Below are 24,894 nucleotides of genomic sequence, written 5' to 3' on the forward strand. Positions count from 1 at the left end.
ACCATGCAGAAAAATGTCTTCCTTTTTTCAGGGAACTTTCACGAGAGGTCTATGTTTTTCACATTACACTGTTGTTGTTTGGTCAGAAGATCTTTAAATAAAGTGTAAAAATAATAATAATAACAATAATAATATCACTCTTCTGTTTTTTCATGATATTGGCTTCATTTTATTACCATCTCTTCTTGCCTTAAGGTTAATCATGTAGTGTTGCACTCTTGACTTTGCAAGAAAAATGATTTTGTAGTCATTTCAGCACCTCCATGAACAGACAGCTCCTCCCCTGCTGTCTGGCGAATGATGAGGTATGTTGACCTGCAGCGTGCAGATTGTTGTGCAGCCCAGTCTCACGTTTTTTTAATGCTCCCATGATGCAATGAGTCAAATTTTCATGATGGGTTTTTTAACTCACTAATCCTAACCCTACTCCCACCCCCAACCCTAACCTTGACCATAACCTAATCTTACTCCTTCCCCCACCCTAACCATAACCACCCTGACCCCCCCTGCTTCACTTTTAATTTCGTGCAGCCATCACGGAATGAATTAGAATGAATTTGTGCTGTCGTAATGAAACTGAGGCACTTTTCATCACAATATCATGAACCAATAGATTAATGTATATTTTGTGCTGCTGAATCACGACTTGTTGTGAGACCAGGTTGCGTTGTACACATATGATTCAGAGCTGGGTGTTAAATCTAGAATCTAAAATTTGAATACAACAACCCAAGTCATTTATTTGATTGTAAAATCCAACACACTGTTAGTAAAAGCTATGTAGACCTCATAGTGTGGGTGGACGCGTGCATGTGCGTGATTGCAGGTGTACGCCTAATAACTAGCAACATGCACGGAACATGCACTGGGGCCCATGCTGAGGTTGTTACGCCACTTGATCTTAGTATTATTAATGTCGTAATAAGTAAAACTTTTGTTACTCAGAACAATTCTTTGTACTGAGAAGATTTATTAATATGGTGCCTTAAAGGGTGGCATGGTGACTTAGTGGTTAGCACTGGTGCCTCACAGCAAGTAGGTCATGTGATCGATTCTCACCCTTTCTGTGTGGAGTTTGCATGTTCTCCTTGTGTCTGCATGAGTTTCCTCTGGGCAGTCTGGTTTCCTCCCACAATCAAAAACATGCTTATTTAGGGTCAGTTTTTTTTTCTGCCCCTGACCAAGGCAGCGTCTACACCTGGAGTTGGTCCCCGGGCACCAGACTGTGGCTGCCCACTGCTCCTAGTGGTTGGATTGTGTCTAACTGTAATTAGGATGGGTTAAAAGTGCAGAGGACAGGTTTTGTTGTACGTAGTAATACGAGGTATCTTATAAAACTAACCAGCAGTTTTATAAAAAAAAAAATATATGGATTGATTGACATGCGATTACACCAATCATGCTTGAACCTCGTGCACATGCATGAGTTTTTTTCACGCGTGTCGGGTGCCGTCATTTCCCTGTGGGCAGGCCTTGAGTGAGATGTGGTCCCACCCTCTCGGCTGATTCCTTTGTTTCACACGCTGCTCAAGACGGCACGCGTTGCTTTATCAAACGTTTTTCTGGACCTGTGAGGAATATCCGAGTGGACACTATTCGAGAAATTCAGCCGGTTTTCGGTGAAAGTTTAACGGCTGATGAGAGATTATGGGGTGTTTCTGTCGCTGTAAGGACTTCCCACGGAGCGGGACGTCCTGCAGCGCTTCTAGGCGCCGTCGTTGGCCTGTTTCAAGCTGAAATCATCCTAATTTAAGGCTCTGTTGACCTAGGACGTCGTGAAAGAACAGAGAAGATTCAGAAGAGGCCGGCATGAGGGATTTTATTGCGGACATTCCACTGTTTAAGGACATTTTGTAATGAAGACGTGCGCGCAAATTCGCCGAGTCGTTTCCGTGATGACTCGGTGATCTGTGTGCGCCGCAACAGGAAAAACACCTCCGTGTTGAAAACCATTTGTAAAATTCCAGGCGGCTTTTGATGGCTTTCAACAAGTGAGTAACTGAGAAATTGTTTAACAGCTTGGGCATGTTCCAACTTGTCCGTTAAGGTTTCCTACGGAGGTGTTTTTCCTGTCGTGACCCCCCACGGTCGGGTCCGGCCCGACATGCGACTCTGCCCGTACGTTCTTTCATTACAAAATGTCCGTTAACAATGGAATGTCCGAATAAACTCCTCATGTCGACTTGTCTGTTCTCGGACGACTTCCTGGGTCAACAGAGCCTGAAATGTGGAAGTTTTCAACTTGAAACGGTGAGACGCTGCCGCCTCGAAGCGCAGATCACCGTCAGGCGCCGTGGGCCATCCTTACGGCGACACTACCAGAACCAAATCTCTCATCAGCCATTAAAATTTTTAACGAAAACCAGCTGAATTATCGAATGGTGTACACTCAGTTGTGCCTTACAGTTGAAAAATTTTGATCAAACAAAGCAGCAGTCTCTGAGCCATCCTAAACAATGAAAAAATCAACGAGAGGGTGGGCGACTCCTCACCAGAGACTGCCCACAGGCGAATGACGTAACTGACAGGTGTGAAAAACTCTCGCATGCCACGAGGGTTCAAGAATGTCTGATGTAATCACACGTGATTCAAATCATATGGTTTTTGAAAAAAATAATAAGGTCGATACTTTTCTAATAGACCTCGTATATGTGCAATGATATAAAAGGTTGCTAATCTATTCTCTTCTAATTTATTAAACCCTAACTAGTGACCTCAGGGAACAATTACATATCTCTGGTATCGGTTTCTCTGAAGAATCCTTGGATATTACTGGAATGACTTTGTGTCAAATTAATACTTACTTAGGGGGACTAAAATGAGGCACACCACTTCAGTTATGAGGGAACATCAGCTACCACATCATGGCCATGTGGCGTGCTTCACTGAGCATGATCCAGCATGTAGGTGTCTCAGTGCTGAGGAAATTTAACAACTGAAAAGGTCAATTTGATGTCCCGTATAAAACCTGTGCTACTGGCAGATGGATGGCCACTTGCTGGTGGTAGGGATGGACTAGTGGTTTGCCTGGGTAGTTGTGACTCACATGGTTCCACAATGTGGTGGTGATGCACCAACCCGTGCTTCCAGACCTGACCTGACCTGTTAACATGGCAGCATAAAGTCCAGCATACAGTCTAGAGATATATATTTAAATATTTACTTTTATTTTAAATATTTAAACATATAGCTGCATGAGGGTGCATATCTCGGATTTTGCTACTGACATATAAAATACAGAATGGTTGTGCACCACTTATCCAGAGACATATGAACCATATGTGCCTGCATGTGCTCTTTGGCCTCAGGGTGCTGGCTAACATATGTTCCAATATTAAGAAGGTCGGCGGGGGACTGAGTCTTTGCTGTGTCTCAGCCTTATGGAACTGTCCATTAAAATAAGACAGCAAAATGTTCAATGTAGACTACAAACATATCCTCTTTCATGCATTGATAATCAGTGAATGTTTTATATTTATGAATCTGAATTTAGTATAGCAAATTCTTTCAGCTTTATCTGTTTCACTTGGGGTCATCCGCAGAAGATCCAGCATGGATCTGCATGTTTGTTTAGCACATGTTTTGCACCTGATGCCCTTCCTTGTGCAACTCCACATTACTTGGAGAATGGGCAGGGGTGATTTTGAACCAGGAAGCTTGGGCACCACACTGCCATAATCTGAGTTTAGTGTTCTTACACTTAATTATGGTGCTGAACTGTTGGAGATGGAGCCACCAGGACTGGCAGGTTCCTAAACAACATGCTGGTCCAGCTTTTTTAAATGTGTGCAGGCATCCATTTCAAAATTAGCAAAATATTTGCACAAAACAATAAGTTTATCAATTTGAACATTAAATATCTTGCCTTTGTGGTGTATTCAACTGAATATAGGTCGAAGAGGATTTGCAAATCATTGTATTCATTTTTATTTACACTTCCACAACATCCCAACTTCATTGGAATGGGGTTGTATTACTGTTTTGTTTTTTTTTTTGTCTTATGTTCAGCTGCTAATTTTATGATGTTTTAAACGCAGTTTGTGACATTTGCATGTAAGCACTATAGAAATAAAATTATCACAGCTCTTATTATTATCATCGCTATATGTGCAGCCAATCTGCTTTGTGTACACTGAGCCTGTTCAGTCTTAGACGTCTGAGCAGACTAGGTTCTGATTAATACTTGGATGGAAGACCAGGGGCTGGATGGATGTGTTTCTCCAGGTAAAATTGGAGTGCTACAGTGTAAGATGTTGCCAAATCCAATGCCACTCTTCACTGGACCTGGCCCTATGATTGACTGGCGGCTGCCCTAGTGTACCCTGCCTCTCATCCAGTGACAGCTGGGATTGGCTCCAGTCCCCTGTGACACTTAATTGGAGTAAGCAGTTGAAGATGAGTGTAGTGAGTGTATTGGAAAATGAATGAATGGATTATTATAATTCAGCATCATGATGGATGCGCGAAGTTCAGCATCAGTTCATGCTCACAGACTTGACTTGATTTAACTATTATTATTACTAGCTACAGTAGGACTAGTACTGCACTACACAAGTAACTTTTGTAGGAAGTTTGTATTCCATAGAAAATTGGGAGCTTAAGTACATTTTTCATGGATGGTCATATGAAGCTGTGTTTGAAGGTGGGATGTACAAAGAGGTGTATTTACTCTGACATAGATTTAACAAAGTGTGTGTTTGATAAGACATGGTTGACACTGAGATACAAGAGACACGCAAATACAGTTTATTTTAAGAGACTGACATTCATCCAACATGGTCAGACATATATACACATATAGAGATACAGGAAAGAATAAACACAGTTAGTGTACATGAAGCACAAACATGTGGATGTGACTAGTGTTGCCACAGTTACTTTGAAAGTATTTTATTAGTTAGTATACAGTTATTATATACGTTACTTCATTAGCAGCTGCGGAAACTTATTGGCAGCTGCTGAATGTAACTAATAAAGTAACTCATAATCTAACTTGGTTATTTTAAGACTGAGTACTTAGAAAAGTAATACTATAGTTACTAATAACTATTCGTTACTTTTCTAATTAGTTACTTTGTCGATTACTCAATCTTAAAGTAATTAAAAGTAACCAAGTCAGATTGCTAGTTGCCTTATTAGTTACATTACTTATTAGTTACAAGTTGTCGGCAGCTGCAAATAAAGTAACTGCATAAGCTGCTAAATGAAGTAGCTGTATAAAGTAACTAAAAGTAACTAATAAAGTAACTTTTCAGTTACTTAAGTAACTGTGGCAATACTGTTTGGGAATACAGGTAGTTATTGATAATGTGAGACAGGGACATTTAGGTTTGTTGTGAAATGTGCAGATTGATTGATGGCTATTGTTTTTTTCATATATTTTGGCTTTTAGCAAGGACACTGTACTGTAGGGAGTTGAACCCCATTCCACTAATGTAAACATACCACTATTGTGCGTTTTTCTTTTTTGGCCATTGGGGCCATTTATAGATTATTATTATTATTATTATTATTATTATTATTATTATTATTATTATTATTATTGCCCCATGATAGACTGGCCCTGTCCAGCGCATACTCCGCCTCTCATTCAGTGACAGCTGGGATAAGCTCCAGCCCTTCCCCAACCCTTAAATGGAATTGATGACTAGATGGTTCACACGTTTATTTGTTTGTTTGTTTGGTTTTTTTGTTGTTGTTGTTTTTCCTTCCATTTTTTTTTTTACTTGGTATTTCGAGATACAAAAATAAACAAGTATATAAATGCGGACAATGGATGGGTGACACGTGTTCTTTGCCTTTTCTGGTTTGTGATGTCATAAAGTTATCCTGTCTTCAGCACTGTCTCTGTCCATGGTACTAAAACTCAGAAACCACAGAGGCGCTCATTTTCTTACCGCAGCTGTGTGTTTACTCGAGGGGACACGAGCTTAAAGTCTACAACAGAAGCGCGCGTGACGAACACAAAATGCCATACTCTTAAAAAATAACGGCTGTGGCACAGCTCCCACATCCAGCAAGCGCTCCAGTATGGGGGGGAAACAAAAAAGAACCCTGTGCTGAAAATCAATGACACGTTCCAGGGAGAGGGAGAGAGAGAGAGGAGAGAGAAAGAGAGACAGAGAAGAGAGGAGAGAGAGATGAGAGAGAGAGAGAGAGAGAGAGGAAGGGGGCGGTGTCTGATGACTGAGGAGGAGGAGAAGAAAGCTCCTGCTCCGTTTTGCCGTCAGTCCTAGCAGGAGTCGGGTTGCTGCCGGAGTGCCCGGGGCCGTGGACATATTTCCCTCTCACTGGATTTTCAAATTGGACTCCAACAAACTCTCCCAGGTCGGTATGACGCAAACATTTACCACCAGTGCGCTTAAAACTAAAAACTAGAATTGAAAGTACGATTTTTTTGTTGTTGTTGTGGTTGTTCCACTTTGCTAGATGGATGAGAAAGACAAAAGCGGAGACAAAAAGCTCAGGCGCCTTTAATTGCTTCTTTTTTTTTCTTTCTTTCTTTCTTTTTTTGTAATTGGCTCCGAGGGTTGGATGGCGAGAGCGCGCGTGTCACGGCGCCCCATATGCCGCCGCCACAACTCTCAGTGTTTCTAATCCGATTAGAAGGAGGCTCAGCAATTTCATCAAACGAGCTCTTGAGTGCACAAACAAACAACAACAACAAAAAAATTACGCACAGTCCCGCGCCCCGATCTCCGTCTGCGCTTTGCGCGCCTTGTGCCAAAGTGCAGCGCGACCACTTGGTTCTTTCTCGCTCCTTCTCACTGTTCTCCTCTCACCTCCTCTCCCTCTCTTCCAGAAGATGCTCTTCTTTCTGGTATCTGTCGTGGCTCTGGTGCTGAGCTGGGAATCGACGGTCTCCGGAGCAGTAAGGACAAATGGCTGAGCACTGTGGCTCAGTACAACAAGGACAGATCCTGGAACAGATTCAGAGACGTGAGTTTCAGACGAATTACTATTAGCTTCCTTCTTTGAATGCGTGTGCGCTGCATGCGTCCTTGATGCACCCTGTGAGCCAGCAGACATAATCCACTTTGCAGGAACTGAACAGGTTCAGAGCCTCTTTAATACCCAGCCACAGACTATTGCTTGTAATTGACTGACTGAATCATTTCCACTTTTTTAGCGCTGATTTTGACACATGTATCTCACTTCATTAAGTTTAAAGTATTAAAAGCACCCAGATGTTTTCCTATTAGGATCAGACCTGGTTCTGTATTGCTTCATTTGTGCAGCTGTTAGTAAGTTCACTGGATTGGCAATAACATTCTTTACTATTTATCAGTTAGTGAACCTGTTTTAAAACAGAACCTGCATATAACTGCAGTAAATTTAAAGTTTGAGAGGTAGATTACTGCACAGGCTGGCAGGGCTGAAATCACATGGAATCTGTATTTTCCTCTGCAAAATATTGTGAAGAATGCACACCACTAACTCCAAAACCAACAAAAAGAACACATATAATATACTGTATGTATTATACAAATAATGAATATTTATGAGTGCAGTGGTATGCATGGTTTCATGAGCTAAAGGTTGGAATGTTCCATCTTTTGATGCATGAAAATATCCTTTACATTGAATGAACTGAAAACATTCATTATTTGTTGTATATGACACTGAAATAAGTGCTATTTTCAGTTAAATGTATTTATCAACATAAAAAGTCTCATAGTTCTATGAATCTAACATCCCATTTCGAACTATAATTTAGGATGGAAATGGACTGTTTAATTTTCAGGATTTTTGGTCATGTTTGTGAGATGTGTCCAATGAGCTGGTGGGAGCTCTATAAGACTCCTCCCCCTCATGTTCTGTGGAAAGATGGAGAATCACCCCTTGTCTAAATGTAAAGGAGGAGTGGCAAGTGTCAGATCCTTTCCATTTAAAGCAACAGACACCAAACAGCACCCTGAAAATAGGGGTTTAGAATGCTTCCTTCTGTGTTTGGGACTATTACCAGTTTGTTTATTTTTTGTTAGTTTTTTTTGTTTTTTTTGAGACACCTGATGAGCGATATCAGTTTGCTGAAAAACAGTGCAATATGAACCTATGCGTGCTTGTGCTTAGGCCTCTTCACACATAGTCGAAGTTTGGACTGCATTTGGACAAAAACAGTGAAACAGCACAAAACAGTTCGAAATTAGCACACTAAACATGGCGCCGACGGGCAGGCATGCACAAACCCGTGCAAGAATTTGTACATGCGTCGGTGTCCATCGAGCAGGAACAGTGCCTGGTGCACCGCATGGCCCTGCTTATGTGTAAGAAATAAAACCAGCTGGTACGTGTGGACCACATCACACTCTGCTTAGGTATATAAATAACCAAAAATAAAAACCAGCCGGTACCTGTGGGACCACATCGTGCTGCTTATGTGGAATAATAAAAAAAAGGAAAAGAAAAAAGAACACACCACCCAGGACATGAACTCGTGCCTTTCAAAACCTTTGAACCCCAGTCAGAGACTTTGCTCCCTCATATCAGCTGCCTCACATCAGGAAGGACATGGAAGTATTACAAAAAAAAAAAAAAAAAAATCCCACACCATATAAAAACACCCGCATTATCAAGTGAGCAATAAAACTATGATCCATCTGTTCCTCTGTAAATAACCCAATGGTCATAGACATAAGTCATGAAATGACATGAATGAGAAGCAGTGTGCTCTGATGTCCACATCGCTGGTCAGGTGCGTCCAGTAGGCCGCGCGTGTTTTGCCCGACACACGTGTCTTGTGGACGCGCACCACAGCACAGGACACCGCGTCATATGGAAGAGAGCTCATGTGGTTGATGTGACTCAGATTGCCCGCTTGCGTGCGCACAGCTCGCTTGCTGCAGCTTGTCACCACCACGTCGTATATGTTTTTATTTATGTCCCACGTAAATACAGCAATCAGACACACGAGCCGCACAGTGGACAGTTGTTGGTCCTGCCTGTCCAAACACAGTAGGTGTGTAGCTGGAATGTCCAGAATGACAGATCACCAAAGCTGCTTCTAATCGGAAGGCCAAGCCTCCCGTGAGTGGAGCGCACACACCCCGTGTCAGTGTGTGGGGTTTGCAAAGTCACCACTCGTGGGAAACTTAGACAAATTTCAACAGCAGCAACGACAGTGGGTCCCATCTGCAGTCTGCTGTCATGTGAAGAATGCAACGGGCCACACATTTTTCTAAGTGCCATGCGAACTGTGTTTGGTGTTCGTCCATGTCACCTGGAATTTGACTAACATCTGCCGCAAGAGGGTGCGATGGGTTCGCATAGCGCACACTTTGTCTTTCAGGCGCTTGTTTGCGCAAATAGTTGTAGCAACAGGTGTACGAGGCGTTGGCGACAGGGACGACATTACATGGTTTGCACAGGATTCCTGCATCATGCACACTAAGTGTGCACTTCATCCAAATTTCGCACTATGTGCGAAGGGGCCCTTATTGCTGTTTTAGGTTTTTACTTTTATTAGCACTATTGTTAGCTTTGTCCAGACTTCAAGTATCTTGACATTTGTAGGATTGTATGGTTTGTTTGATGTAGACATTGGATGTGTGTGGTCATTGTGGCTTGTATAATCTGACTGTGGAGCAGATGAATTACTGTACTGTGAAGTGATGCGACATTTCTGTATTCCTCTGTTCTCAATGGGATCCACTTATAAATATTATTTCCATTATTTCAATTTGATATATTGGAAAATGCTCATCAAGATTCCGCAGAGCTCAAGGTTAGTGTTCTGCATTCATGACTGTGTGTTGTTCAGCCGTCAGTCCAAAATTTGAAAATATTCTCATTAAAATTACAACACTGGCAAATCACAGCCTTGCATTTTACAAGCTGCATTCAATGAGAGTTTAATATTTTCCTTGATATAACAATAAAAACAGAATAATTTGATTAGATGGCAGACCATAGCTTAGTGGACTGAGTGGGTTGTCCACCAGACAAAGTGGTATCAAATTGGCTATTTCTGTCTGAGTGTCAAAGTGTTTTTAAATAAGACATGCAGGCCCAAATTGCTATGAAATTAACTTTGCATTTGCTCTCCAGCCTGTAGAAACGTCCCCTCAGGTTTGATGATTAGATTTGCACTGCAGCTGCTGTTAAAATATTCACTTAAGTCATAACCACATGAGGGTGGATATGGGCTGATGTGGTGGTGAACTGTTATCTGCCCGGGCTGCAACTATCGCACATGCATGTTGAGCTGGCGTGCTGTCGTTGAGCAGGGGTGGAGTGAGTGTGCAATTCTCAATTGTCTCCACGTGAACTCGCAAACAACCACGTTTGGCACATACGGAGTGGAAAAATGTTCAAGTCTTAAGAATGCGCATGTTACCTGCACTCTGGCCCTGCAGGGATCCAAGTTCAATTATTAGTGGAAACTTCCCTGAAAGGTGCAAAATTCATCATATTTAGGTCTTAAACAATATCAGCTCAAATGAGGCCAGACTGGTGAAGCTGCTGTGCTGGTGCACCTTTCAGATGGATTCTTTTTCCAGCCTGAGTTTACTGAAAAACTCAATAAGTCGTCTGTTCATTCAGATGACTGAACTGTGGACAGCTTTGGGAAGGCTTTCAGTTTTAGGAACAGAAAGATACTTTCGCTGCAAACTCAAAACTTCAGCTTGAAATCCAAAAAAAGAAGCACAAGCAGTGCAGTTTTGCCAAAGGTTGGCTCCAATCTCATGCTCTCATAATGTTTCTCAGTACCTGGATTTAATCATTCTCAACATCAGTTTCCTCAAACACTTTGCCTCATGACTGAATCTCACTAAATCAATCCATCATGAGGATTGTGATCATCTATTTTTATAGAAAAGTGCAGCAACATTGAGAATTAGCACTTATTTTGTCATAGATTAATTAGCAATTGCCCGTTGGTCAGGCCTGCACACTGTGCTGGATTTGCAAAGAAATCCTCTTTGGAATTGCAGCTGTAAAATATAGTTATGCTCCAAAGTTTACATTTCTGGTAGATTTCTTTTTTTTTTTTTTTTTTTTTGGCCACTTTTCAGAGAAAATGAATGAAAACACAAAAACTTTTTTTTTTCCACTCATGGTTAGTGGTTGGGTGAGGCCATTTATTGTCAAACAACCGTGTTTCCTCTTTTTAAATCATAATGACAACAGAAACTAACCAAATGATTCTGATCAAAGGTTTACATACCCCGGTTCTTAATACTGTGTATTTCCTCCTTTAACATAAATGACATCTTAGAGTTTTTTGTGGTCATTGTGGAGAGGCTCGCTGATGGTAAAGCTGCCGCTGAATATTTCTTGGAATTCATTTCACATCAATTATGAAGAAATCAAAACAGTATGGCCTCTATGGTAAATCTGAATGAGTAGGACAGTTCCAAAAACTGAGTGCAGAAGAAGAGTGAGGAAAGCCACCAAGACACCCAGACAACCCAGATGAAGTTATAGGCTTATGTGGCTAACAGAAGCCCCGTGTACACCGCCAACCCGTTTCACATTTCTAAACCGTTTTTCCCCACTCGGGCGACACACCCACCGAGGAACAAACTCTGGTTATTGGCGACTCTGTTTTGAGAAATGTGAAGTTAGCGACACCGCAACCATAGTCAATTGTCTTCCGGGGGTCAGAGCAGCGAGCGACATTGAAGGAAATTTGAAACTGCTGGCTAGAGGCTAAGCGTAATTTGTAAGATGGTAATTCACGTCGGCAGTAATGACACCCGTTTACGCCAATCGAGGTCACTAAAATTAACATTGAATCGGTGTGTAACTTTGCAAAAACAGTGTCGGACTCTGTAGTTTTCTCTGGGCCCCTCCCCAATCGGACCGGGAGTGACATGTTTAGGCCGCATGTTCTCCTTGAATTGCTGGCTGTCTGAGTGGTGTCCAAAAAAATGAAGTGGGCTTCATAGATAATTGGGCAAAGCTTCTGGGGAAAACCTGGTCTTGTTAGGAGAGACGGCATCCATCCCACTTGGATGGAGCAGCTCTCATTTCTAGAAATCTGCCAATTTTCTTAAATCCTCCAAACCGTGACTATCCAGGGTTGGGACCAGGAAGCAGAGTTGTAGTCTTACACACCTCTCTGCAGCTTCTCTCTCCCCCTGCCATCCCCTCATTACCCCATCCCCGTAGAGACGGTGCCTGCTCCCAGACCACCAATAACCATCAAAAATCTATTTAAGCATAAAAATTCAAAAAGAAAAAAATAATATAGCACATTCAACTGCACCACAGACTAAAACAGTTAATGGGGTCTATTAAACAGTAGATCTCTCTCTTCTAAGTCCCTGTTAGTAAATGATATATAATTGATCAACATAGTGATTTATTCTGCCTTAAAAACCTGGTTACAGCAGGATGAATATGTTAGTTTAAAATGAGTCACACTAACTGCCAGAATGCTCGTAGGACGGGCCGAGGTGGGAGGATTAGCAGCAATCTTGCACATCCAGCTTATTAATTAAACAAAAACTCAGACAGAGCTTTAATTCATTTGAAAGCTTGACTCTTCGTCTTGTCCATCCAAATTGTAAGTCCCAAAAAACACTTTATTTGTTGTTATCTATCGTCCATCTGGTCGTTACTGTGAGTTTCTCTGTGAATTTTCGGACCTTTTGTCTGACTTAGTGCTTAGCTCAGATAAGATAATTATAGTGGGAGATTTTAACATCCACCAGATCCTGAGAATGACGCCTCAACACTGCATTTAATCTATTGTTAGAATCGATTGGCTTTGCTCAAAATGTAAATGTGTCCACCCACCACTTTAATCATACCTTAGATCTTGTTCTGACTTATGGATGGGAATTGAAGACTTAACAGTATTCCTGAAAACCCCCTTCTGTCGGATCATTTCTTAATAACAGTTACATTTACTCTGACGGACTACCCAGCAGTGGGGAATACGTTTCATTACAGTAGAAGTCTTTCAGAAAGCGCTGTAATTAGGTTTAAGGATATGATTCCTTCTTTATGTTCTCCAATGCCATATACCAACACAGGCAGAGGAGCTACCTAAACTCTGTGAGTGAGATAGATTATCTCGTCAATAGTTTTATATCCTCATTGAGGACAACTTTGGATGCTGTAGCTCCTCTGAAAAGAGAGCCTTAAATCAGAAGTGCCTGACTCCGTGGTATAACTCACAAGCTTAAAGCAGATAACCCGTAAGTTGGAGAGGAAATGGCATCCTCACTAATTTAGAAGATCTTCACTTAGCCTGGAAAAAGAGTCTGTTGGAACGCAGAGAAGTCCAATATCCTGCGACCCGCAAAGCCCAGACTGGCACGTACTGTAGGGTTCCACCAAATCGGCCAGATAAGACGGCGCCAGTCCATGAACAACTTTATAAGTCAATAATAAAACCTTAAAATCTGCTCTCACAGAGACAGGGAGCCAGTGTAATGATGCCAAAATGGGTGTGATATGTTCAAACCTTCTGCTTTGTGTCCAAAGTCTGGCAGCAGCATTCTGAACCAGCTAAGAAGACCCCTAAAAGTCATAGAATTACTATTAACTAAAGTTAATTTGATTATTGTTGTTGCACATTCAGTTGAGTTGTTGTTTGTCTATGTGTCAGCTATGCGATAGACTAGCAGCCTATCCTGGGTGTACTCTATCTCTTGACCAGTGACCACTGGGATAGGCTCCAGATCCCTGCACCTAAACTGGAATAGGCATGCTCCAAAAATGGATAGATGTGTATGTATATAAACGTGGTCATTCCTTTCAGCATCTTTACTTTATACAATTAGAGACTTTTGATGTGGAGTACGCCATCCTGACCAGGTCCATATAATCACGGTACACTGAAATCAAAAGTCTATAACTGCTTTATTATATGGTATACAAAAAAATTGGGAGTTTGTCAAACATACTAAAACTGAAAAATCAATCTCAAGTTCAGCTCTTTATTATTACGGTCAAACTGCACCAACTGACATCCCATCGATCGCTGGAGATGCCTGTTAAGTCCGTGACAAAGAGTCTCAGGCTTGTTTTCTTATAAAGTTCGCCATTTTCGCCTGTCTAGCTTCTGTGGAAAATCGACCGAATACTCCGTCAGCATCCGTCTGTCATAAGTTTCAAAGTTGGGCGCATGTCCCCTTTTCAGTGATGTACTTTGAAACAGGTTGGCTGCTGACTGTGTATTTCTGCAGGTGTTCTTGCATCTTTTCATGTAAAATTTGTTTAAGTCAGCGTCGCTAACAGACACAAATCTGTCTTCTGTCATCTTGTCAACAAACTGACAGCCAAAGTAGGCAATTGTATTGCGTTATCTGATTGGTAGTTATCGATGGAAGGCGTCACTCCGATTAGCTCACGCTACGCTGCCACGCGAGGTGTACTCGTTTCACACACAGGCGGTCTACTCGGCTCCACCACGGTCTACTCGCAATGTTGTACAGCTCAGATAGTGGCGAATGGGCCAATCAGAAAGTTGGCAAAATTCCATACCAGATAATAATAATGTATGTAGACAAGTTGCATTTGGTTTAGTCATCAATGATTTTGTGTCAGCAAAGTATGATTGTAAGCTTAACCTGAGCATTGCATAGGTTAAGCTTGTTTTTACTTAAATCTCCATGATCACTTCGGCCAACATTTTCCTTTCCAATCAGGAGATGTGCAGTTAGTTCTTCCACAACTGCACAAAATTTTGTTTTCATTCTGGGAAGGTGCCAGAAAAACTAGGACTGAACTCTGCTGCTGAACTTACCAATCAAACCCCAGTCTTCTGTTTGATACTACATTCCTCCCCATAATCCTTATACTGCGTTCACACAGTGCACTGACATTGATTGAGCAGTCTCCGCAGTGCTGGAAGCATGATATAAAAGCGAATGTTAGTCGTATGTTGTCTTGATGCCAGCTCACACACACCCTACCTGCAGTGAGTGAGCGTTTTGTGCCCACTCTTTATTTCTCCCACGTGGTCCCCTGTGCAAATGAAACTCATTAACAGCAAACTCAGCAGAGGGTGGCAGACAGGGGAACAGAGGAGGAGCAGTGCATCAGGGGAAAGCTGTGACATTTTTGTTTAATATTTCAAACAATGCGCTGCTGCTCATTAGAGCCGCGCGTCACGAGTGCCGCTTCCCCGAGGCTCGTGCAGCCACCCGCGGATCCATCAGCGCGGAAACACCGAGGCCGCGCGGCACCAGCGCAGTGCAGATCCATCCCGGTGACAACAACGCAGGGCTGTTAACATCGGCGATCGACAAGCTGCTCATAAGCCGACCATGGGCCTAAGAAGGTTCTGACAGCGGGAGGAAGGTGACGATATTAAAAAATCTCTGGACTTTCTATCAAGGAGATTTCTGTTGTGAAGCAGCAACAGAAATCAATCATGGATCTTGGTGAGGAGGTGAAGGCATTACGGCTCCAGAATGCCGAGAAAGACCGCATCTGGTGCAGCTGGAAAATAGAGTGGCTGAATTGGAGCAGTACACCAGAATTAACAACGTCATCATCACAGGTCTTCATATCAAAACCACGGTCCTATGCACGGGCGGTAACAGAGAGAGCGAGGGGATCCCAGTGAACAGGAGGTCAGCTCTGTGGAAAAACAGGTTGCTGATGTCCTCCTATCTAAAGGTATAGAAATGGATTTAAATAACATTGAAGCGTGCCACCCTCTGCCCGGAGAAATGACGGTGATAAACGAACCGTCATCATGAGAATTCTCAACAGAAAACACAAAACAGCACTGTTAAAACAAGGAAGAAAACTGAAAGGGGACAACGTATTCATCAATGAACATCTCACCAAACGGAATGCCGACGTTCGCCAGGAAAGCACGCTTCTTGAAGAAACAGGGAAAAATCCAGCACACATGGACTTCAAACTGTAAAATTATTCATCAAACTGAACGGATCACCATAACAAAGCAAAGTCATGGCATAAGGAACATCGAGGAGCTGGACAAATATGAACAATAGTGTTTCTTAAAGCGAGGATCTTGACAAATTGACCAATAAGGTAGAGGACACAAACACATCACAACACCATGACACAGACCAGAGGAACCTATCTCTACTACCTATTCATCTACATCTGGAGACAAGAAGGATATAACTCAAAGGAGTGCTGATCATGGAAAAGTAGAACTGAGAACATTTAAATCCACCAGACCACAATGGTACTGGACTTGGAGCACGATATAGACCCGACAATAATTTTCTTCTCAAATATCAATGACATTGTTGCTATTATACAGATGAACAGTTTAATCGGATCATTAAAACGGATAACAAATTATCAATAATCCATTTCAACAGCAGAAGTCTATATGCAAACTTTAACAACATTAAAGAATATTTAAGTCAGTTTAAAAAAATATTTAACATAATTGCTATATCAGAAAAATGGATCAATGAAGATAAAGGAATGGATTTTGAACTGGATTGATATGAATTTAATTGTGTAAACAGAAAAAATAAGAGTGGGAGGAGGAGTGGCTGTGTATGTGGATAAGATCATGGATTATAAAATATGACAATATGACAACTGTGATTGATAACTTATTAGAATGTATAACTATTGAAATATGTGAAGAAAAAAGCAAAAATGTATTGTCAGCCTGTATATATAGAGCACCAGGATCTAGTATTGAAACATTCACTGACTGTATGGGAAAAATGTTCTCAAAAACTAATCAAAAAACTGTGTTCATTTGTGGTGACTTAAATATTGATCTGCTCAATCCAAATAAGCATAAAATAACAGATGAATTTATCAGTATAATGTACAGTATGAGTTTATATCCAAAATCACCAGGCCAAGCAGAATTACATCCCATAGTGCCACCTTAATTGATAATATATTCAGCATGATATTGAATAACACTGTGAGTGGATTATTAATCAATGACATTAGTGATCATCTACCAGTTTTCATCGTTTATAATAGAAACCATCGGCAGAATCAGCCAGAGGAGAAAATAAAATACAGGCGAGTGCGGACAGAGGAAAACATGAACACACTAAAGAAGGATTTACAGATAGCAAAACTGGGAAAAGGTATACAGTGAAAGTGATGTTGATAGTGCATATGAAACTTTTTTACAAATATTTACATCATTATATGATAAAAATTGTCCAATTAAACAAGACTACAGAAAACAAAAAATCCAAGCTCGACCATGGATGACGAAAGGGTTACGAAATGCATGTAATAGAAAAATACACTGTATAGAGAATTCATAAAACTAAAGACTAAAGAGGCAGAAAATAGATATAAGAATACAAAAAATAGTTAACTAATATTTACGGGTATGTAGGAAGGAATATTATAGTAACATATATATTAATACAAAAACATATTAAAGGAATATGGGATATATTAATGCATATCAAAAAAGGGTAATAAAAAACAGAGTTACCCTCAGTATTTCATTGATATAATGTCAAGAAGGAAAATAAGGATGAGGTATCAACGGTTTTTAATAATTTTTTTGTAAATATTGTGACCAAGCTTGGCAGAAAAAAAATTCCCGATTCCCAACCTGAGGATTGGGATAATAATCTCATAGAAAGAAATCCCTGTTCAAGTGTTCCTCACAGCAGTGATGGAAATGAAATTATAGACATTGTGAATAATTGTAATATAAAACATCTACCGATTTAAATGAATTGATATGGTGGTGGTAAAACAGGTCATTGAATGGATTGTAGAACCATTACATACATCGGTAACTTATCATTTCAAACCGTAAATTTCCCAATCAAATGAAAATAGCTAAGGTTGTGGCCGCTGTATAAGACTGGGGATAGACACCACTTCACAATTATAGACCTGTTCTTTGCTTCCACAATTTTCCAAATTATTAGAAAAAGATATTCATAATAGATTAGACAAATTCATAAATAAACATAAATTACTTACTGATAGTCAATATGGATTCAGAGCACATAGTTCAACAGCACTTGCATTAATAGAATCAGTTGAGGAGATTACAAACACCATAGACCACAAATTACATTCAGTTGGAATATTTAGAGACCTTAAAAAGGCTTTTGATACAATTAATCATGACATATTAATCAATAAACTTGAACAGTATGGGATTAGGGGGGTTGGTGTTGAACTGTGTGAGAAGCTACTTAAGTAACAGAAAACAGTTTGTGAAGTTGGGGGAATATACATCATCATGCTTGGACAATGCTTGTGGCGTCCCACAACTGTTTCTAATTTATATAAATATATTGTCAATGTTTCCAAAATATTAAAATTAGTATTATTTGCAGATGACACAAGCATGTTTGTTCAGGGGGGGATTGCAGGAGTTACTGAGGAGGATCAGTATAGAAATGGGAAAATTGAAAATATGGTTTGACAGAAACAAATTATCATTAAACGTAAGTAAAACAAAATACATGTTATTTGGCTATTGTAATACAGACATACAGGTTCAGTTACAAGTCGAGGGGGTAGATATTGAAAGGTACATGAAAATAAGTTTCAGGGTGATAATAGATGATAAATAAACTGGAAGACTCATATAAAACATATACAAAGTAAACTGTCAAGAAGCATTTCAGTTTCTAAACAAAGCGAAACATATTCTGGACCACAACTCACTCCGCATTCTTTACTGCTCACTGGTTTTACCATAGTTACAGTACTGTGGCAGAGGTATGGGTAATACTTATAAGGTACAACACAATCACTATCAGTAATGCAGAAAAGAGCTATAAGAAGTATTCATAATACTGGCTATAGAGATCATACAAATCCACTATTTTTACAATCCAAATTCTTAAAAATTCACAGACTTGTTCATTTTCAAACAGTACAAATTGTGTATAAAGCAATAAACAATTTACTTCCAGCAATATTAAAAATATGTTTTTAACAGATCAGGGGATTACAGTCTGAGGGGGAAATTTAATTTAAAGCATCAGTGGGCACGAACAACATTAAAAGGTTTCTGTATTTCTGTCTGTGGGTGAGGATGTGGAAACAGATTGGGAGTGGGGCTCAAGCAATGTCCAAGCATGAACCAGTTCAAACAGCGGTACAAAAATAGGTTTTTTTCTGGGTATAGGGAGGAGGAAGGTAATGAGGGTTAGGGTGTTTTTGTTTTTGCGTCGGCTTGTAATATATAGTATTTTGTATGTAAGTAGGTATGTGTAGGTGTATATTTATGTTTGTGTATATATGTGTATATATGTATATGTGTATATATGTGTATGTATATGGGTATGTATGTTGATGTGTGTATGTATATATGTATGTGTATAATATATGATATATATTATATATATATATATATATATTGATATCGGTTTAGGTGTGTAGGAATCTATGTGGTATATGTGGCAAAGGGTATTACTGGTTGTGGGGAAGAAGGGGTAGGGATAATAGCTGATGCTTCACCCTACCCCTTTTCGGACATGTTGGGTACACAGTAGGAACTTTTTTGTTGTTGTCTTTACTGATCTATCTTGTAATTGTTGTTGTATCAAATGTTTCGAAATAAACAGTTTTCATTCATTCATTCATTCATGTTTTGAACCCAGTGCAGGAACAGTTGGGATGTCTATGTGCGCGCTGTGTTCTGCAGTATCACAGAGAGAGAAACCTGCTGGTTGTAATTTATCTCCTGCAACATCAGCTGTCATCTGTCCCACAGCTCCTTCTCCTCATTGTTTTTTTTTTGTTGTTGTTGTTCTTATTTCATTCTCTTCCCTCGACCAATCCATTTAAAACCACAGACAACAAATCATTATGAAAATCTAGTTCTGTTTGCAAGTTTCAAACTATTTCCAAACTATTCTTTTCATTGTTGTTTTCCTGTTGGGAAGGTGTCGTAACACGGACCCACACAGGGGGCGCAAGTGAACGGACAATGGATATAAAAGGAGTAACAATTTAATGTTGCGAAAGTACACAACAGAATACAAACAGAAATAACAGGTGCCAATTGTATACAAAAAGGACGGTGGGCAGGCTCGAAGATAGGAGACCTCTGATGAACGAGGAGCCGGGGACCACACCGCTTCCCACCACCAACGGCCTGAAGAACAGCCGGAGCCGCCAAGTCCTGATCCCAGGTGGTCTCTGTCCTCCGTTGTCGGCCCTGGTACTGCTGGCAAAGAATAAAGACAGAAGGAGGTGAGTGTGAGTCCTCACACCCAGCAACCTTTACACTCAAAGTCTCTGGAGGGAAACACCTCCACCTCCAGATACGTTCTCTCGTGCAGCTCCTGTTTGGTCCCTCTTCTGGATCACCACAGGAATGCGGCTGCACACAGAACAAAGTTTAGACAATCGATAAGTCAGCAGAAGAATTACCTTTGTGGTAGATGATTTCTCGGCGAGGAGGTGGAGTTGTGATCCCTTCTTGTAATGAGGTTAATGAGAGACAGCTGGTGAGGTTGACAGGTGACAGCTGTCACTTCCAATAGCTCTGGCGCCCTCTCATGCTTGAAGCCCCGCACTCCAAGCAGGGCGCCGACTGGTGGTGGTGGGCCAGCAGTACCTCCTCTTCAGCGGCCCACATAACATTTGCCACAACATCTATGAGTGTGACAGTAGCAAATGTATGCGAAACAATAAGATTTTTAATTTAAACCTTTATTTAACCAGTTAGTCCCATTGAATCAAGATCTCTTTTGCAATTATAAAGTTTCCAATTCACCTAACCGCAGGCCTTTAGCCCTCTGGGATACAAGGGCAATTTTTTGGACAGTTCACTCGCCTGGCATAAATGTTTTATTATTGCTTTAACAGCTCTCCCTGCATCCCACAATCAAGTTTTATGTCTCTTTTTCAGGACAACCTGTGCTTTCAGAATATATATGTTTTGTTGTGTTTTACAAGTGGTAATAAAGGTTTACAATCAAAATAAGCAAGGAAAAATAAAGTGAAAAATAATTTTTCACGCACATTTATTCAAACACACAGCAAACTATAATAAACAACTGTTTGTGACACTTTATAAAGGTAATTGAGGTCTTGTGTGAAAGTCTATACAACAAAAGGTTCAAACAATAAACCACAATGCACATTTGAACAATATATACAAAATGGTCTATGCGTTTTGTTGTCCATTGATATGGTAAACAGTGCTTTAACCGCCGAGAAAGCAACAGAGTTATCCAGTAACATTCAAATGCAAGCTAGGGAGCAATCCTGATAGTACACACTCTTTGTTTGAAGCACGTGAGATTGTCATAAGAGGCTTTCCGTGTGCTCCTGCTTTCACTGATCGCAGTGCGTAATGGCGCAGGGGGCACACTGAGTCTGTACTACTAGTATGTATTGCGAATGTAGGCATTGGAGCACCCAGGGGGCTATTCAAACGGGCCAACTAGTAACATATCACTCCTGAAAACGATCTCTGGCTTTTCACGTGAGGTAAATCTGCCCTACGAATGGATTTTGGAAAACCATGTGACGGTGAACCAATTCCTATTGGACACTCACATTGCACACATCATCACACAGCTTCTAAAAGATGGCCGATGGCTGGCTCAAAAGTCCCAGAGTTAACTTTTCAGCAAAAAAAAAGTAAGTTTCTATCTCATATCATTCAAACGTATTTATAAATTTAGCAAAGGTTGGTCCTCGCTGCGTACACAACGCCGTCGGCCCCAGAGGGGTAAATGTGGGAGGAACTGGAGCACCCGGAGGGAACTCACGCAAACATGGGGAGAACATGCAACTCCACACAGAAAGGCCACAGGTGGGAATCAATCCTATGATCTTCTTGCTGTGAGGCCAACAGTGCTAACCATAAGTCACCATGCTGCCCATTTACAACACATTACCAAATATATGTCAGCTTCGTTTTGTCAGACATGAATTGACGACATGCTTGGTGGCATAAGGACCATTCATACATAAGGGTTTTCCATATGGCTCAATTTATGTTGGATGCCTATCTGTTCCGCAGGGGCGCACTTTATGTTTGATTATGAAGCTATGAGTGCACACTGAAACTGATTGATAATGAAGTATGTTTTGAGTATTGTAAACTGAAATGTCAGTTCTAGATTGGTGGATGTGTTGTGGCATCTCTCTGTTTATTGTTCTTTATTTCTATGGTGTGTCTTATAAGCCCATGAGGGCTGGGCACCTCTTGGTGAGACACCTTGAAAATAAAAAAATATCATATCATCAGATCATACATAATCTATCTGTGAGTCTCAAATGTCTAGCCATTTCTGCCCACTACTTCGACACATCCTTTGTGGTGGCCGGCAATGAAGAGGAAAATCCATAGAGCAGGGTTTGTCACCTTTTTGACCTTAAGGCCTAATTTTCCTAGTACAAAGTGGCCCAGGGCCCATTTAAATAGTCATACTTCATTTCAATTGAGCCGATTCTTGTTTGATTTAAATTCATTAACTAAATGAAGTCCACTTACAGTTTAAACAAGCTAAAACCTTGTAAAATAATGATATGATACACTGTGAGTCATCTCAAAGACATTTCTTTTATATTGTATTTGTGAACCTGCACATACAACAACACTGAAGAGACAGAAAGGTTATAACAAATCAAGTTGCTTCAAGAACAAATATAAGGCTCAAGCCAAGCTATTAACAAAAAATCAGAATACAAAGATATTTGATTTAGAGATAACAGAAATTCTGATAAATAACATTCTGTGGTAATAAAATAAATACATTCAAAATTAATAAAATTAAATAACTGTAATAAAAGATTAAATAAAGTGCAATTGAAAAATATTGCCTTTTAAACTGCTGATGAATTCGACAATTTGTCTGATGCAATCTCATAATACGGTGACTCACAGTGTCATTTGAGAGTGGGATGGTCATCAGCTTCGTGACAGCAGTCCTCGTATCATTTCATGGCCAAGCCACAGTGCAAGTAGGACCAATTCCTCCACTATGGTGAATGCCTTCTTACTCTGCGCCACACTTCTGCACCACACGTCTATGCCACAGGTCTACACCACACGTCTACCACATCTACGCCACACGTCTACGCCACACGTCTACACCACACATCTACTACGTCTACGCCACACGTCTACTACATCTACACCACATGTCTATGCCACACCTACACCACATCTACTACGTCTACACCACACTCTACTACGTCTACGCCACATGTCTACTACATCTACACACATGTCTATGCCACACATCTACACCACACGTCTACTATGTCTATGCCACACGTCTACACCACACATCTACTACGTCTATGCCACACGTCTACTACATCTACACCACATGTCTATGCCACACATCTACACCACACGTCTGCTACGTCTACGCCACACATCTACTACATCAACGCCACACGTCTACCACATCTATGCCACACGTCGATGCCACACGTCTATGCCACACGTCTACACCACACGTCTACTACGTCTACACCACCGTCTACTACGTCTACGCCACACGTCTACACTCTACACACCACATGTCTATGCCACACATCTATGCCACACGTCTAATGTCTATGCCACACGTCTACTACATCTACACCACATGTCTATGCCACACATCTACACCACACGTCTGCTACGTCTACGCCACACGTCTACTACATCAACGCCACACGTCTACTACATTTACGCCACATGTCTATGCCACACATCTACACCACACGTCTACCACCTATGCCACACGTCTATGCCACACGTCTACGCCACACGTCTACACCACATGTCTACGCCACACGTCTACTATGTCTATGCCCACACGTCTACGCCACATGTCTACTACGTCTATGCCACGTCTACGCCACGTCTACTGCGAGGTAGCTTGTTTTTAAAGCACATTTAGAGTCGCCAGTCAGTGACACGATAGATCTTTTCTCCATCTGTAGCCCAGACTTTTTTCTCTTGAAAAAATCCACTATTTCCCAACGAGTGTTCGATGTTTGGTTTCAAGGTGACGCCATATTTTGAAGGCTACAGTGCTTTCTTGGCTAGTGTTAATCCACACTCAACACAATGGGCTCTCAGATCTGTCTCACTGTTCACAAAGCCAAACTTAATAAAGTCAGGGTTGTACTTGTGCACAAATTTCACCTTTGAGGAGGGGGTGGCATCACTTCCATCTTAATTTTTTCATTTTAAAAACATTTCCATAGATTCAAAATTTGCAGCTGGCTTCTTCGGCTGCTTAATAGCGTGTGTTCAACAACTGAATGACCCCTCACTGCCACCAAGAGATGGGAAGCTGCATTGCAGTCCCACGGCACACAGGTGCAGAACTGAAATTTTTTCGTGGCCGAGTAGTTGGCGCTCGGCCCCATGGTATATAATAACTTCATTGCAAGCTGCCTTGAAAGATTCCCACGACATCAAACATAGTGACAGTTGAAGAAGTTGTCACAATGTTTCTTCTGCAGAAGAAGCAAAAATGTAGGCAGTGTTGGAGGAGGAAGTGGTCTGTGCAGCCATGAAATACTTCATTACAAGATTACGTGTACATCAAACTTTAATCAAAATATTCCACTATTGTTAGTTGTCTTCTTCATCGTCTACTTTTACTGTAAGGTTGTGTTCGTTTGAGCTTTGACCACAGTGCCCCCACAGGTGTTATTGCTCTGTTTCATCTGTATTCATAAGCTTTCAGAAAAGAGACAGAAATCCACCTGAAAATGTTTGCAGAGCACGGACAGAATGCTATGTCCATATCCGCATTATTTAATGTTGAGCATAAATGAGTCATAACCAAGCTGTCGTGGCCTCTTACACCTGGCAGAGTTTGTCACCAAGTTTTCCGAAAAAGTGCTCGGCACAGCTAGTGTGTGTCCTGGTAAGAGGTCGGCATGCTGCTCTGCATACATCAGCACAAGCCAGTACAGGTCGAGCAGACTCGTTCCAGTTTTGAACATATTCCTAATTTTCAGGAGCTCGACTCGTCTCCCATTCACCCCACACCACTTCCCGTTCGGCTTGGTGCAGACTCA

The 24,894-nt window shown here is 41.0% G+C and overlaps 1 protein-coding gene across 1 annotated transcript in view; it reads left to right on the top strand.

The window, feature by feature from the left end:
• The first annotated feature begins 300 nt into the window (after window positions 1-300).
• The window catches only part of spock1 (SPARC (osteonectin), cwcv and kazal like domains proteoglycan 1), a 601,282-nt gene continuing 576,688 nt past the window's right edge, over window positions 301-24,894 (top strand). Inside the window, exons 1-3 of the mRNA XM_034180928.1 lie at window positions 301-305; window positions 6,195-6,331; window positions 6,803-6,939. Of these exons, the coding sequence (XP_034036819.1) occupies window positions 301-305; window positions 6,195-6,331; window positions 6,803-6,939 (279 nt within the window). The remainder of the gene's footprint in view (window positions 306-6,194; window positions 6,332-6,802; window positions 6,940-24,894) is intronic.

This window comes from Thalassophryne amazonica, chromosome 11, assembly GCF_902500255.1.
Source record: "Thalassophryne amazonica chromosome 11, fThaAma1.1, whole genome shotgun sequence".
Lineage (NCBI taxonomy): Eukaryota > Metazoa > Chordata > Actinopteri > Batrachoidiformes > Batrachoididae > Thalassophryne > Thalassophryne amazonica.